Consider the following 12,917-nt stretch of genomic DNA (forward strand, 5'->3'; position numbering starts at 1 on the left):
AGAGCAATCCGGGAGCACCTCTACTGCACTCTGGCTACAGGTTCCTTCCCAGGCTGTGGGGCTCAGACTAGTCACGAGGAACGAATGCAAGAACCCCAACAGCATTTCCCACCTCCCCCTGCCAAGGCCGCATCACAGAGCGAGGCTGGCCCCAAACCACCTGGGAGTTTCGCTATTGACTCACTGGCAGCAGGAGCAGATCCCTAGTGTGGCCCTGGGATGAGCATTCCTGCCTGCGCTTAGTCGCGTCCTGTCGGCTCCTGGTAACCAACTCCAGCCTCTTGGCTGGCACAGAGCTTCGGCGAACCAATGGGCCACATTCTCCTGTGTCTCCTGTGTCGGTCCGGGCTGGTGAGTGGTGGCTTACCGAGCCGCCCACTCTCGGCAGAGCTGACGGCAGCTTTTGCTTGTTCCTGCTGACCCGTACGTGGAGGCCGACATTTCGACAGAGCCCAGGGAGGCTGGCGGCCCCACTTCAGACACCAGGAAGGGCCCCTGGGCTCCAACACCCCCAACAATCAAGCCCAGAAGATGTCTCAGGTTCGCCCCCAAACTCAGGAACCACTTTGGAACATGCTGGTCTTGCCATCCCTAAGCCGTCTGTCCCCATCCTACACATGTTCTCACACTGACCTTGAGTTCACAGCTCCCTTCGGTAGCATCCTCTGACAGGGCAGTTCTGTCTCCCAGCCATTGCAGGACCATCTGCTGCTGGATTGTTAGCAGCATCTGATCATATTGCTCTCCGCTTCCCCCGACCCTTTGCTGGCTTTTCCTTTTAACATCCTCTTATTTATAGTATTTCTTAACACCTCTGGCTACCAGTTTTCCATCCCACGCGCCTGCCTCCCTGACACTGTTCCTGCCATATTTAGCCGCCACCATACGTTCTCACTCTGCTGTTGTAGCCTTTTCTCCATCTCTCTCTATCACAGTGCCTGGTGGCAGCTGCTAGAGGGAAGCAATTTCTGGAGAGAGGTTTAAAGGCAGGGTGGGGAAGCAGAGAGAGAAGAAATCCAGGGCAGTTATAAGAAACATCCCACAGCCCCTTCCCAGTGCAGGTTTCTGGGAGATGGAGGCCTGGGGCCTGGGCTAAAGCCACTGGAAAAACACTCACAGGCCTGGGATCAGGCACTCTCAGAAAAGTTGGGGAAAAGCCTCCAGCCCCCCCTCCCCTCCTTGTCTTTCAGTCTGCCGGATGCACGAGGGGGGCCGGGAACCGCGTGCATGGGGAGTGAGTGTAAATGTGTTTAGCTGTGCAGAGCCCAGCCCGAGAGCCAGGGTCACCTTCCTGCCTTGGTAATTTTCCTTGATGGAAAGAAAGATCCATTTTTAACAGCTCTGCGTTTCACGGGAGACAACGTTCTCCCGACTGCATTAGGAGGGGGAAACCACAGGCCTTTGTTCTTCTGTCCAGCGCTGACAGTTTAATTAAACTCAATTTGTGACAGGGTCAGCAGGGTCGTGCGTTCTCCAGTGAAATCTCAGATCGCCCCTTTTCCAGCCACTGGGGGCGATTAATGAGCTAGCCCCTCGTTCCGGCGGAGGTGTAAACAAGGGAGCGCAATGCACTGACTTGCCTGCCTGGCTCTTTCTGCAAGCTAGTCCAGGGCCCTCCAGCCCCCAGATCCTTCCCTGCCTCACACCTTGGCACAGACACAAAGGATTTGGGCTACCTGTTAGCAGCGGCTTTGTCCCCACGTGCAGCTGGGGCTGGTGAGAGAGAAGGCAGAGGACAAGGGCAGAGTACAGCACCGTGCACAGGGGTAGACCAAAGCAGCAAGACCATCGGCCCATGGCGAGCTCCGCTCACGTCAATTCAGGAAATAAGCCGCTGGATAGCCAACCTCTCCCTGCACTTGCCCTGTCCCAGATCTGATCATTGTCTGCCCCCAACCTCACAATTAACCCCCCCAGCCTGACAAGGGAGGGTCCTGTAGCATCAGACTGGTGCCCCTGCCTTCTCAGCTGAGGCCTGAGCAGATCACATGGCCGGGCCAAGGGCACAGGGCAGCCACCCCACAGGAGTGTCTGGGAGAGAAGCCTTCGTCTTAATTCCAAGAAATGGCTCATCAGAGAATACACCCTGACCAGTGCCCGACGGGAGAGCCATCAGCCCGAGCTGTCCCCAGCAATACAGAGGGGGACAGGCTGGGAAAGCCAGTGGCCCCGACCATTCCCAGCAATTCAGGGGAGGTGGGAGTGGGACTTGGGGAGTCGACAGTCCTGCCTGTTCCGAGAGGTCGAGGTGAGCGAGGCCCCTGCGCATGCATCCTGGGATCATCTCCGTTGGTTCTTGCCTGTCGTTCCCGGAGTTCAGTTCAGGTCGGAGGCTCAGAGTGAACAACAACCCCCTCCATGACGGTGATGGAGAAACGTTACTTGCAGCACGGAGCCGAGTAACTAATGGCAGTTGGAGCAGGGCTTTCAGACCATAGCATGCCACAAGAGTGGATGACGATTTGATACTCCGGCCTGGGAGACAGCAGAGCTGGGCTCTGCCAGGCTCCGACCCTACCCAGCGTGTGCCCCGGCAGGTCACCCCCCACTGCGTGCCTCAGGTTCCCAGCTGTTCCTCCGGCTCACTCTCCCCGGGCTCTGGGGCGTGGTTTGTGAAGGGCTTCGAGACCAGCATACAGTGGTGAGCGTGGCACTGCCAGCATCTACCTGCCTCGTTGCTTTACTAACATGGCAATGAAGAGTCACAGATGTCAAAGCCAGAAGGGACCGTGCTGACCCTTCAGCCTGGCCTCCTGCAGGGCCCAAGCCACAGCACCTCCCCAGCATCGCCTGCCTGCAGCCCACAGCTCCTGGTGGAGCTAGAGCGGGTGCTTTACACACGATTTAACGCTGCCAAGTGACACAGAACCCACCCTGGCCCCGCGTACGTCGTTTCCATGGGTAGTGTCTCTCACGGTTAAAAATGTGGGGTGCATTTTTAATCTGAATTTGTCTAGCTTCCACTTCCAAGCACTGGAGCTCAAAATGCCCTCTGCTCCCAGCGATCCTTCCCCAGAGCATGAGGAAGTCAGCTCTTAACAGATAAAGCAAGCGTGCCTCGGGGAGCTGCAGCCGGTCCACCAGGCGTTGCTCAGGATGCAGACAGCAGGCCAGACTCCACTCCTGGGTGTGGAGCTGGGGACCTGCACTACGCGAAGGGCAGTACTGTCCACTCACACCAGTGGAACTGGGGGCTGAGCCAACCACGGGAGAAGAAATGCCCTGGGCAGCACAAAAGCAGGTTTATTCCCTCGCTCAGGTTTTGGGCTTTTCCAGAGATTGAAGAGCCTTATGGTCCCTGTCTCTGCAGCTCTCATGCCAAGCCGCCTCTCTCCTGCCAGGGACCCTCCGCCTCCTCCCCTCTCTCCTAGCTGACCCCCGTTCCCTGGCCCTCCCACGCTCCTATCACTCATTGCAGGCAATACATCCGCGTAGTGGTCCCTGCTGACACAGGAGCCAGAAACCACTTCTGCACTCAGACCGGCCTCTCTCCCCATAGCTCCAGCGAGGTAGGGAGGTGCTGGGGATTGCAGGGCTCAGGTGAGACGCAATCGGAGCCTGTCACCTCTAGGTCAGCAAGCTGCACCCCCCACCCCTCCCAAGGTGAGACTGACCTTGCTGCCATCTGACAGCTGGGCAGTGCCCTCAGTGTGAGCAGCCATGCCATGACTGGCTCTTGCTGGCCCTTGGCTGCCCAGGGGTCTCTGCAGGGCGGGCCGAGGTACAGTGGTAGGGCGGGGTCTGTAGCGCTATGGCCCCAAGCCCAGCAGAGCCAGCTCAGCTCCCTTTATTTATCAAAGGCACCAGTCCCAACGAAACAGCCACAACCCAATCCACAAGACTCCCCACGGGAGATCTCCCTGCCCAGCCACCACCTGCCCCGCAGGGCAGCCTGAGACAACAAAACCCAGCACCTGCTCTGCAGGTCAGACAGGTCGGAGAGGGGCCATACTGCCTTGTCCACACACTCAGGCTGCACCAGTTTCTAGTTAAATCGGAGCAAAGGCCCCTGTTGACACTCTAGGTTTGGTTCAAGACGAGCTTATTTCAGTTTAACTTAAACCTGTTCCTAGCCAAGCTATGTCCACATAGCCCGAGCCATGTATACAGAGCGCTAAGAGTGTCCACGTGGCCCTTGGCACTGGCTGGACTAAATCCATTTTAAATCTCACCTCCAGGTAAACCAGTGTGATTCTGCACGTAGACCAGCTCTGCTCTGGGACTCGCTCCCCCCTCAGCCCCTCCCATCTAAACCCCAAGTCTCCCACTTGGGAGCAGTGCGGATCCGGGAGGGCCAGGGCAAAGCAGCCCCCTATGGGAAATGGCTGACAGGAGCCCCGGTGCAGTGAGTGTTGCCATCAGTCTCCTGAGCCTCCCACTCAGTCAGCTGCTGCCTTCCTGCCTGTGCTCAGGTCACTAGCCCTTTCCGCTGCCCGGGTGGGAATCCCAGCAAAGCCTCCACGGGCTCCAGTTCCCCCTGGAGCTCCAAGCTGCACAGACTTTGGAGCACTGAGTGTACCCCATGCTCTCAGCCCTACAGGGACCAGTCGCACCCCACACCCACCTGGGCTTGCACTTAACACTGCGGGGCACGGGACAGGCTTGGCTGGCAGTAATTTAACAGACAGAGAGCGCAGTTTCTCTGGCCGGACACCAGCGTAGAGAAGCAGAATCTGGCCCAGTGTCTCTGGATTCAGGATTACAGCACTGCAGACGCGTCCCAGACCCTTCCTGGAATACCCTCCAACCCTTGGAGCTCCCTGGTTACTGCTAGAACATACCAGCTCATAGCGAGGACAGCAATTGTTAAGAACGATACCCTACAGCAAGGGCATGTTTGGTCTCACACACACCTTCCTCCTTCACGTACCCCGCAGCACTTCACTCAGCGAAGGATTAGACACAGGACATGCAACAGCTCTCTGGTCAGATCGCCTGAGCTCATGCACAGCTTGGGATACAAAAGCCAGCACCAAGACAGTGGAGTTAGCAGCAGGAGATGCCGTTTGGACCATCAAAGAGCAGCCGGAATAGCTGCAAAATCAGGATCTGGGGCTAGTCACAGTTTCAAAAAACAACATTTCAGAGAGTTCCAGCAACGGCTATTTTCCCCACCAGGAAAGGGCTAAAACACACTCATAAAGGAAAGGGTTGGAACAAACAAACAAAATAAGAACAGGGAGGCCACAGTGAAACAGGCCAAGGGCTAAGAGCTACCACACCACACAAAGTAAGGTCAGAAAGGATTTCAAGCCGTCCGTGCCACCCATTTGCATCTCTTCTGCACCCGCTTTGTCCGGACACTTGCATGTTAGACCAGGAGCTGTTCAAGGCAGGGACGGTCCCTTCTCAGCTGTCTGCACAGCTCCGTGCACACCAGCATGGACTATAAATAATCACACCGCAAAAAGAGACAGAGAGGGAGCCGCGACAGCTCTCACCATCCCAGCCCCCCCGGGGGCCACCCCACATCTGTATCCCTCTGATGGGATTTTATTTCAGAGCCTGGTATTAAAACCCAGCGCGGATTAAAATGAAAATGTTCCTCATTACCTTAATTGTTTTTTCTTTTTATGTAATAGGAGCCTTTGAAGCAGGACGGCCCATCCTCACGCTCCACCACCGCAGAGCTGAGACCAAGAGAAACGCCAATCTATAATTAATTGGAAGGGTGCATTATCAGCTGCCATTACATATGCCAGTTTTGAGCACTGATCCACCCTTTCACACACTCCAAGCTGGCAGCCCCAGGCGGGTTTTAACCCTTTTCAATACATTTGTGGACGGACTCTTGGGACCAGCTCTCTGGCAGGCCAAGGAGCTTATTCCAAACCCGCTGGCTGTGCCAGCAAAGACGCACTGCAGAGGTGGTGACACGTCTGTCTAGGTGCTTTCCTGGCCCTCAGCCCCCTAGTTCTGCAGCTCCTCACGCTCATTCATGGGCTCTAGCCTCGCACACGCCTGTGAGGCAGGAACTATTATCACCGCTTTACAGCTAGGAATTGAGACATAGACTAGAGGAAGCAACTCGCCTGAGGTCTCCCAGTGAGCCTGGGCCCCAGCCCAGCGCCCTGTCCACTAGCCCACTCTTCCCACTCACACAAAGTACAAACCGATCAACCTGCTGAAGGAGTTCACTGGGTCAGCAGCACCAAAGGACACTGCTCTCAGCTACGGGATGCACCTAGAAAGAGTCTAGGACCACACTGTGTGACTCATCCGCCCTCAAGCCCCCCGCCTCTAGAGACAGCCAACTTACATTCAAGCCAGGCTGTTGCCCAGAATCCTATTAGCATCTGGTGTTTACATTTGCCGTGGAACTTGGATGGAGACAAGAGGATGATTATTATTTAGAATTTGAATTGCTTTGTTAAAAGACTTTCCCCGCACAAGAATGGTACCAAGAACCCAGCCACCCACAACGGCCAAACTGCCCCGACAACCACAGCCTAGGACAAGCCAAGAAAATTAATAACAGTTTAAAAAGCACAAACTCTTCCCCAAGCAGAGTTTTTAACCCTCAAAAATGAGACAGGCCAGACGCTCCGTGGAGTCCCCTAGGGCTATTGACTTTGCATGGGAGGCGCCCAGATACCACAGTGCTGGGCAGCAGGCTGGACGGGCAGATAGAATGTTTGTAAAAAGAGGGACGCAGGACACGCACACAAGGTCCCTTGTAATGTATGGCATACACCTCTCCCTCCTCCTAGCCGCTCGAACTCAGGCTCCTGGCTAACCTTCTGCTCATCTTGGGTGCAATACAAACCACATCAGGGAAAACCACAAACTAGCCTCATTGCAGCTCTGCTTCTCCAGCATTCCCAGCAGCCCGGCCTGGGTTGATTCTGTTCTTAGCATTACGGGGACTCGCTGTCCATCTGGGCACTTACGCAGCACCCAGGGCCGCAGTGTCAGAGCAGTGCTGCCTCTGTTTTGTTGCACCAAGTCTGTATCAGCCCCTGTGGCATGGGGGGGTTATTCCAGCAAGAGCCGGGGTAAGAATCAGCGTGTTCTCGGGCTGGGGAGACAGGGGGTCGAGCCCAGAGCTCTGCACGGGGCGGGGGAAGACCAGGGTGGACTGACCCCTGGGACATCCGCAGCCCTGAAACTCGCGTGGGAAGAGAATCTGGGCTGGGGGATCAAACCCGCCGCCAACCGCTCATGGCGTTTCCGAGGTAAAGGAGCTAATGGGAGCTCAGTCGCTGACCAATGGCAAAGCGCCAGATCAAGTCATCTGGTGCCATAGTAACGGCTGCCTCATAAACGGGCCCTTTTCAGGGTGCTTGGCACAGGCCACCCCGTCTCTTGTCCTTTTCTCTCACACACAAAACCGAGGAAACAATCTTCCAGCCACTTCCCCTCGCCCCCTCCCACCGGCCTCCGCACCTGGAGGGGAGCAGGGCCCCGGCTGTGCTGAGAAATGGCCTGACGCATATTCTCCCTGTCCCCGGGGGAGCCCCTAACAACAGGGGCCAGCGCTGTGCTCTGAGCGAGGCAGGCGGCTCCTTCACCGGCACCTCTGGAGATGCCCCTTGCCAGGACCCGCTGCCCAGCGTGCCCCCTCCAACGCAGGCCAGAGCAGCCCTGGGGGCCGCTGGGCACCGAGTGGCAGCAATCCACCTGCCAAGGGCCCGTCCAGACCCTTCGGGGAACGCTCTCCGGGGCGCGGTGCCAGGGGAGAGCCAGCTCCCGCTTTGTCTGAGCCTGAACAGCCACCCCTGCCCCCAGCATCCCACCACCAACACGAGAGCCATGCAAATAACACACGGCGCCATGGTGGTTCTCCCTGGCACCTCTCCTGCGCCAGGTGCAGCCTCCCCAGAGCCCCAGCCCTTGCTGCAGCTCCCACCTGTGTCCCATCCCGCCTCCCCCACCCCACCCCTTTTGATAATACAAGGGCCTTTTTCCTTCTGCTGAAAGGCTGTGCGATCCAGATGCATCCTGACGCGCTAATTAGTGACTGAAGGTTACTGCTGCCTTTGCATTCATTATGGTTTTATTAGCAGCTGCCTCCTTGGTTTCACCTTCCCTCCATCTCCTGCCTCCCCGTGGGCCAGGCACACTTCACAGGCCGACAAAGCAAGAGCCTGCAGGTCTGGGGATGGAAGGGCTGAAGAGATCATTAAGGAGACACCGAACAAGGGCACTCAGTTCTCTCGGGGCCAGCACGCCCTCCCAGGCTGCAGATCTCCTACACTGAGAGAACAGCAGCGCGGCTGTATCCTCCCAGTGCTTTAGCACCCCTGGAACGAGGCTGAATGGGCAGGCGGAGGGTCTAGATAGTGGCCCAGCCCAGTACCCAGAAAGCACTTGGCATCTCTCCCTTCCCCTCTGTGCACACACAGAACAGAGGTGGGAAAAGGAACCGCAGCAGATTTAGGTCACACCCTAGCCACCCCGCGTCCACCCAAAAGGGGCCCTGAGAACATCCCCCCACAGAGAGGTTCCAGCTCCGTCCTGCCCAGCTCTTGGTAAGCGCTGAATGCACAGACTGCTGTCTCCATAGATCACATGCTGCCTTCTCAGCCGGTCCCTGCCCGGCAAGAACCAAGGGCAAAGGCACTCCAGAAAGATTCACGCAACGACACATGCTAGAAATTCCTTTCTTAATCCTCAGAGCTCAGGCCCAGCACACGCGGGCTCCCGACAATACCATTCACACAGGATCAGCCACTCACAAGTCGTGCAACCCAGAGACAAGCTGCACCAACAAACCACGCATCCTGGGAAAGAAAGGGCACAATGGAGACTTCCTGGATTCCAAGACAAGCGTGCCCCTGAGCTGGAGAAAGCGCTTCCAGCCCGCAGCATCCAGCATTATCATCTCCTCCAGCTCGCTCCCCACGCTACACACCATGATATACACTTGCAATGGAAATGCTCTCCAGGCACAATCAGAGCTCCCGTCACTACTGGGGAAAGTGTCCCTACCAAACTGTTCCATGACAGCCGGGAGAAACCCCATGTCTGACACTGGCTTTGCACCCCAATACCTCAGCCCTCTCCTTCCAGTTCCTCCACCGCCACGCTTCTCTAAGGCCCAAAGAAACACTCGCTTCCAACACAGCTGCCTTGCTAGCCAGCCAGAACATGTCACACCTGGAAACCAGCTCCTAAAATGCCAGCTGGAGTTCAGCATGGTGGCACAAATTGAAAGCCAGCAGCACGCCCTTCAGAAGCAAGTCTAGCTCTGATGCAATCGACACAGCAGCTCAGATAGCACATCCGCGCAGCCCTGATGCTTCACACAGCTCTACCAGAATCAGCTCTATCAGAATCACACAAAGATGGGCTTTGCTGCTGGCCATGGTTTGCATTTGGTATCTCCAAGCTGCGGATAATTCCACCCCCTGCTTAGGGCTCGCCAGAGTGGTTCATCTCCCGTAGACAGCAGAGTAAATCCGAAGTAGCTCTGTCCAAGTCGACGGCGTTACACCAATATAAGCAAGTTTAGAAGCAGGCCCACAAGAGGATCCAAATGAAAGACATAGGAAAGGTATTGGAGAAACCAGAGCTCACAGCCTCACTTCATGTTTAAAAGTGTCACATTTCAATGTCTCTGGGACTCCAGCTGGACAGGGCCCCGGGGCGTTTGTGTTCCTTTAAATTTCACATTAGCACAGACAAACCTGCACGTCACAATACTAACGCTGCCCAGCCAGCCTGAATACTAAGCAGTTTGTTAGGCACTGCTCTTTTCTTTAATAACATTTAACAGCCTTTAAAGATGCTGATCCTTCAGATCTTCCAGGGCTGATTTCTTTTCATTCTGCAGACGCCGGGCAATGAATTTACGCCGGGCAATGAATTTACGTCACTCCAACTAAACATGTTTCCTCGCATCCCAATTAGTTCCCCCTCTGATAAAACCCCAGTTAACTCCAACGCAGCAGCCGAGAACTCTGGATCTAATTCTAGAACTCTGCTGCATTCTCACCCAGAGAGCTCTGTGTGGCGAGCCAGGGCCCCCCCAGTGTCTGAGCCGTCCAAAGGCAGAGGATGGACCCTCGAGTGAGAAGAAAGGTACTCACAGTCGCGACAGGGCCTGGTTGTGCTGGAACAGAAGCTCCGGCAGCGTGTGCAGCTGGTTCCGATTCAGCCGTCTGGGAAAGGGGAGAGAAAGGGTCACAGGGAGTCACATGTTCAAGGAGGAAGGCAATGATCCCAGCCCAACCAGGAGCCCCAGTGCCCAGATCTGAACCCCTGGAACTGATGCAGGGATGGCTCCAGTGAGAGAGGAATGCTGGGGGGATGGGAAGTGGAAGGAGCCAGCAGCTGGAAAGATCAAGATTTGCTGCACGGGCCCATACAGGGTCTCTCTCATAGACGTTACCCTTCCCCTTACAGAGTAATTACAGAGTTACTGGGCCAAAATCAGGGCATTCCTCACATTCTCTCTACTGAGAACCACTTGTCTCCTTAATGGTTAGTCTTCTTAGTCCATAGCTAGCCGAGGGGTGCATGGGACACCCTGCCCAGGAGTCTCTAGGCTCTAAGAGATTTTTTTAAATGGGCCCTGGACGTTGGACTTCTAAGTCCACCTTTAGGTACCTAAATATGTGGCCTGATTTTCAGCAGCTCCCGCTGAAATCATCGTGAGCACAGCCAGGTCTGAGCTTTGGTGCAGCGCAGCCAAAGGCAAGGCGCTCTCCTGCCTGCTCTAGCAGACTCCAGCAAAGGGCAGTTACATTCAGCCTGTCACTCAGCATCTGCTCTGCTCCTTCTTCAGCAAAGCCCCAGACCCCCATACTCCGTACTTCCTACCCACCAGTGCTCACCCCACCCTTTGCTGTGGCCTTACTCCCTGCGGCACGTACATTACACCACCACCCTTTACGGAAACGCCCGGGCAGTGCTCAACGGCTGAGCAGGGGCCTAGTCTGTGCACAGAAGTCGCTCTGGTTTAACGGAGCTGGTTGAGAAACAGACTTTGTTTCCTTGCCTGGGCACTGATTTCAGTTTGAGAGGAGCGGCCACACACGAGGGTTGCAGGGATGTGTCTAAAGCAGACCATCATGATCAGTCCATTGGTTCTCAACCCACGGCCCGATCAGCACACAGCTGCAGCCCATGGGACCTCCTCAGGGCCACACAGGCAGGATACCTATTGTGTGGATGCGACCCACGTAACACACAGAGAGCTACACAGGAGGCTCGCAATGGCAAACAGGTTGAGAACCACTGACCTAGTCTGACCCCCTGGAGAGCACCAACAACAGAACGTCCCCACAATAACTCCTAACACAGGGGCTGGAACTAGGGGTGCTGGGGGGCTGCCGCACTCCCCGGCTTGCCATGGTTTCCATCATATCCAGGAGTGACAGTCTGGTTCAGTGGCTCTCAGCCCCGCACTGTAGACACTGCTCCAGCCCACCGACTCCTGACCAAAAGTGTATTGTTTAGCAAAACATCCCAGCTTGATTCAAAAATGGTCAGTGACGGAGAGTCCAGCACAGCTCTTGGTAAACTGTTCCAATGGCCAGTTACTCTCCCCGGTAAAAACTGACGCCTTATTCAGGCTCAGATGTGGGGTCCCCTTCCAGAGGGTGCACAGACAATATCTGCTGCAGCTTTGCCTGGTGAGCCACTGCTCAGTCAGTTTGCCGAGTCTCTTTATCTAGCAACGATTGAAGTAGAACAGGTATCACCCTTGTTCGCAGTACTTTACATATACACCGTTAGTATCGGTTGTATCTGATTTCCTCCACCATTACATGCAGCCACCTCTGGGGCAAGACAAGCAGCTGTTTAAAAAAGCACCCAGCAACACGACGTTGCAGTTTAGGACAGAAAGTGAAGACCACCTCCGATTAAAATCCCCTGCAGTTTCAAAGAGGCAAAATATAATTGCACAACTTGGACTTTGGACAGGACACCCCTACTCCTGTGAAAGGTGCTGCGGGATCGTTAATAGTCACAATTTCCGTTTTCTAGCTCACCTGAAAGGTGGAGCACCTCCTTTAGCACAGCACCCTCTAGTGACACTGGGTTCAGCCCTAAGTTAGATCTACACTGCGAAAAAGATCTGCAACTGCAAGTCTCAGAGCCCAGATCAGCTGACTTAGGCAGCTGTTCCCACTCGGGCTGGGGCCCGGGCTCTGAAACCCAAAATGGGGGAGGGTCTCAGAGCCCAAGGTTCAGCCCAAGCAGGAAGGTCCACACTGTTATTTTTAGCCCTGTCATGAGAGTCCAAGTCAGTTGAGCCAGGCTCTGAGTCTGAGCCATGCTGTCACGCGGTTTTGGGGGGGTTTTTTGCTGTGCATGCGGACGCTAAGAGGGGACAGGGCCCCCACTGAGCCGCATGCTCCACTCTGCAGCACGGCGCCTTGCGGGAACGTGAGTCAGTTCTGATTCGAGATGAATGTCCGCTCCTGAGTCATCACCACGCTTGTGTGAGCCTTGGAGGCTGCCCGTTCCAGCCCTGCCTCTGCTTCCCGGAAGAGAGCGGACGGGGTCACAGCCTAAGGCGGGGTGTCTGCGGCAGCACTTCGGCTGCCAAGACCTACCTGAGCTGGTGCAGGTTTTGCACGGCACTGAAGGAGCTGTTAGGTGAGGTCCCAGCTGCGCTTGTGGCTGATTTACTCACAGACGCCTTAAGCACATCGCTAAGGAGTTATTTTGATCCACGAGGGAAGAGGAGCAGATTGGGAAGCGTCTGAGTACAAACGGCGGGCAGCTCCGCGGCTGGGGTCTAGAAAGGTTTGTCCTCCAGCCACCCGTCTGTGTTAGCGAGAGAGCAGGGCCTGTCCCGCAGCACAGCACCACACCGAGACACTGCCATGCCCTGCCCTCAAACGGGGTCTGACTTCGACCATTCCCACAGGAGTCCTGCCCCCCAGATTATCCTGCTGGCACCTGAATTGTACTGGAGAGCAGAGATGGACAAGGGTCTGCTCCAGACCCCCACCCAATTCTCT

General features: G+C 55.8%; 1 protein-coding gene across 1 annotated transcript in view; it reads right to left on the reverse strand.

Moving 5' to 3' along the window:
- The window catches only part of SLIT1 (slit guidance ligand 1), a 137,745-nt gene that overhangs the window by 95,793 nt on the left and 29,035 nt on the right, over positions 1-12,917 (reverse strand). The window contains 1 exon segment of the mRNA XM_073354611.1: positions 10,032-10,103. Within this exon segment, the coding sequence (XP_073210712.1) occupies positions 10,032-10,103 (72 nt within the window).

Source organism: Lepidochelys kempii, chromosome 7 (assembly GCF_965140265.1).
Source record: "Lepidochelys kempii isolate rLepKem1 chromosome 7, rLepKem1.hap2, whole genome shotgun sequence".
Lineage (NCBI taxonomy): Eukaryota > Metazoa > Chordata > Testudines > Cheloniidae > Lepidochelys > Lepidochelys kempii.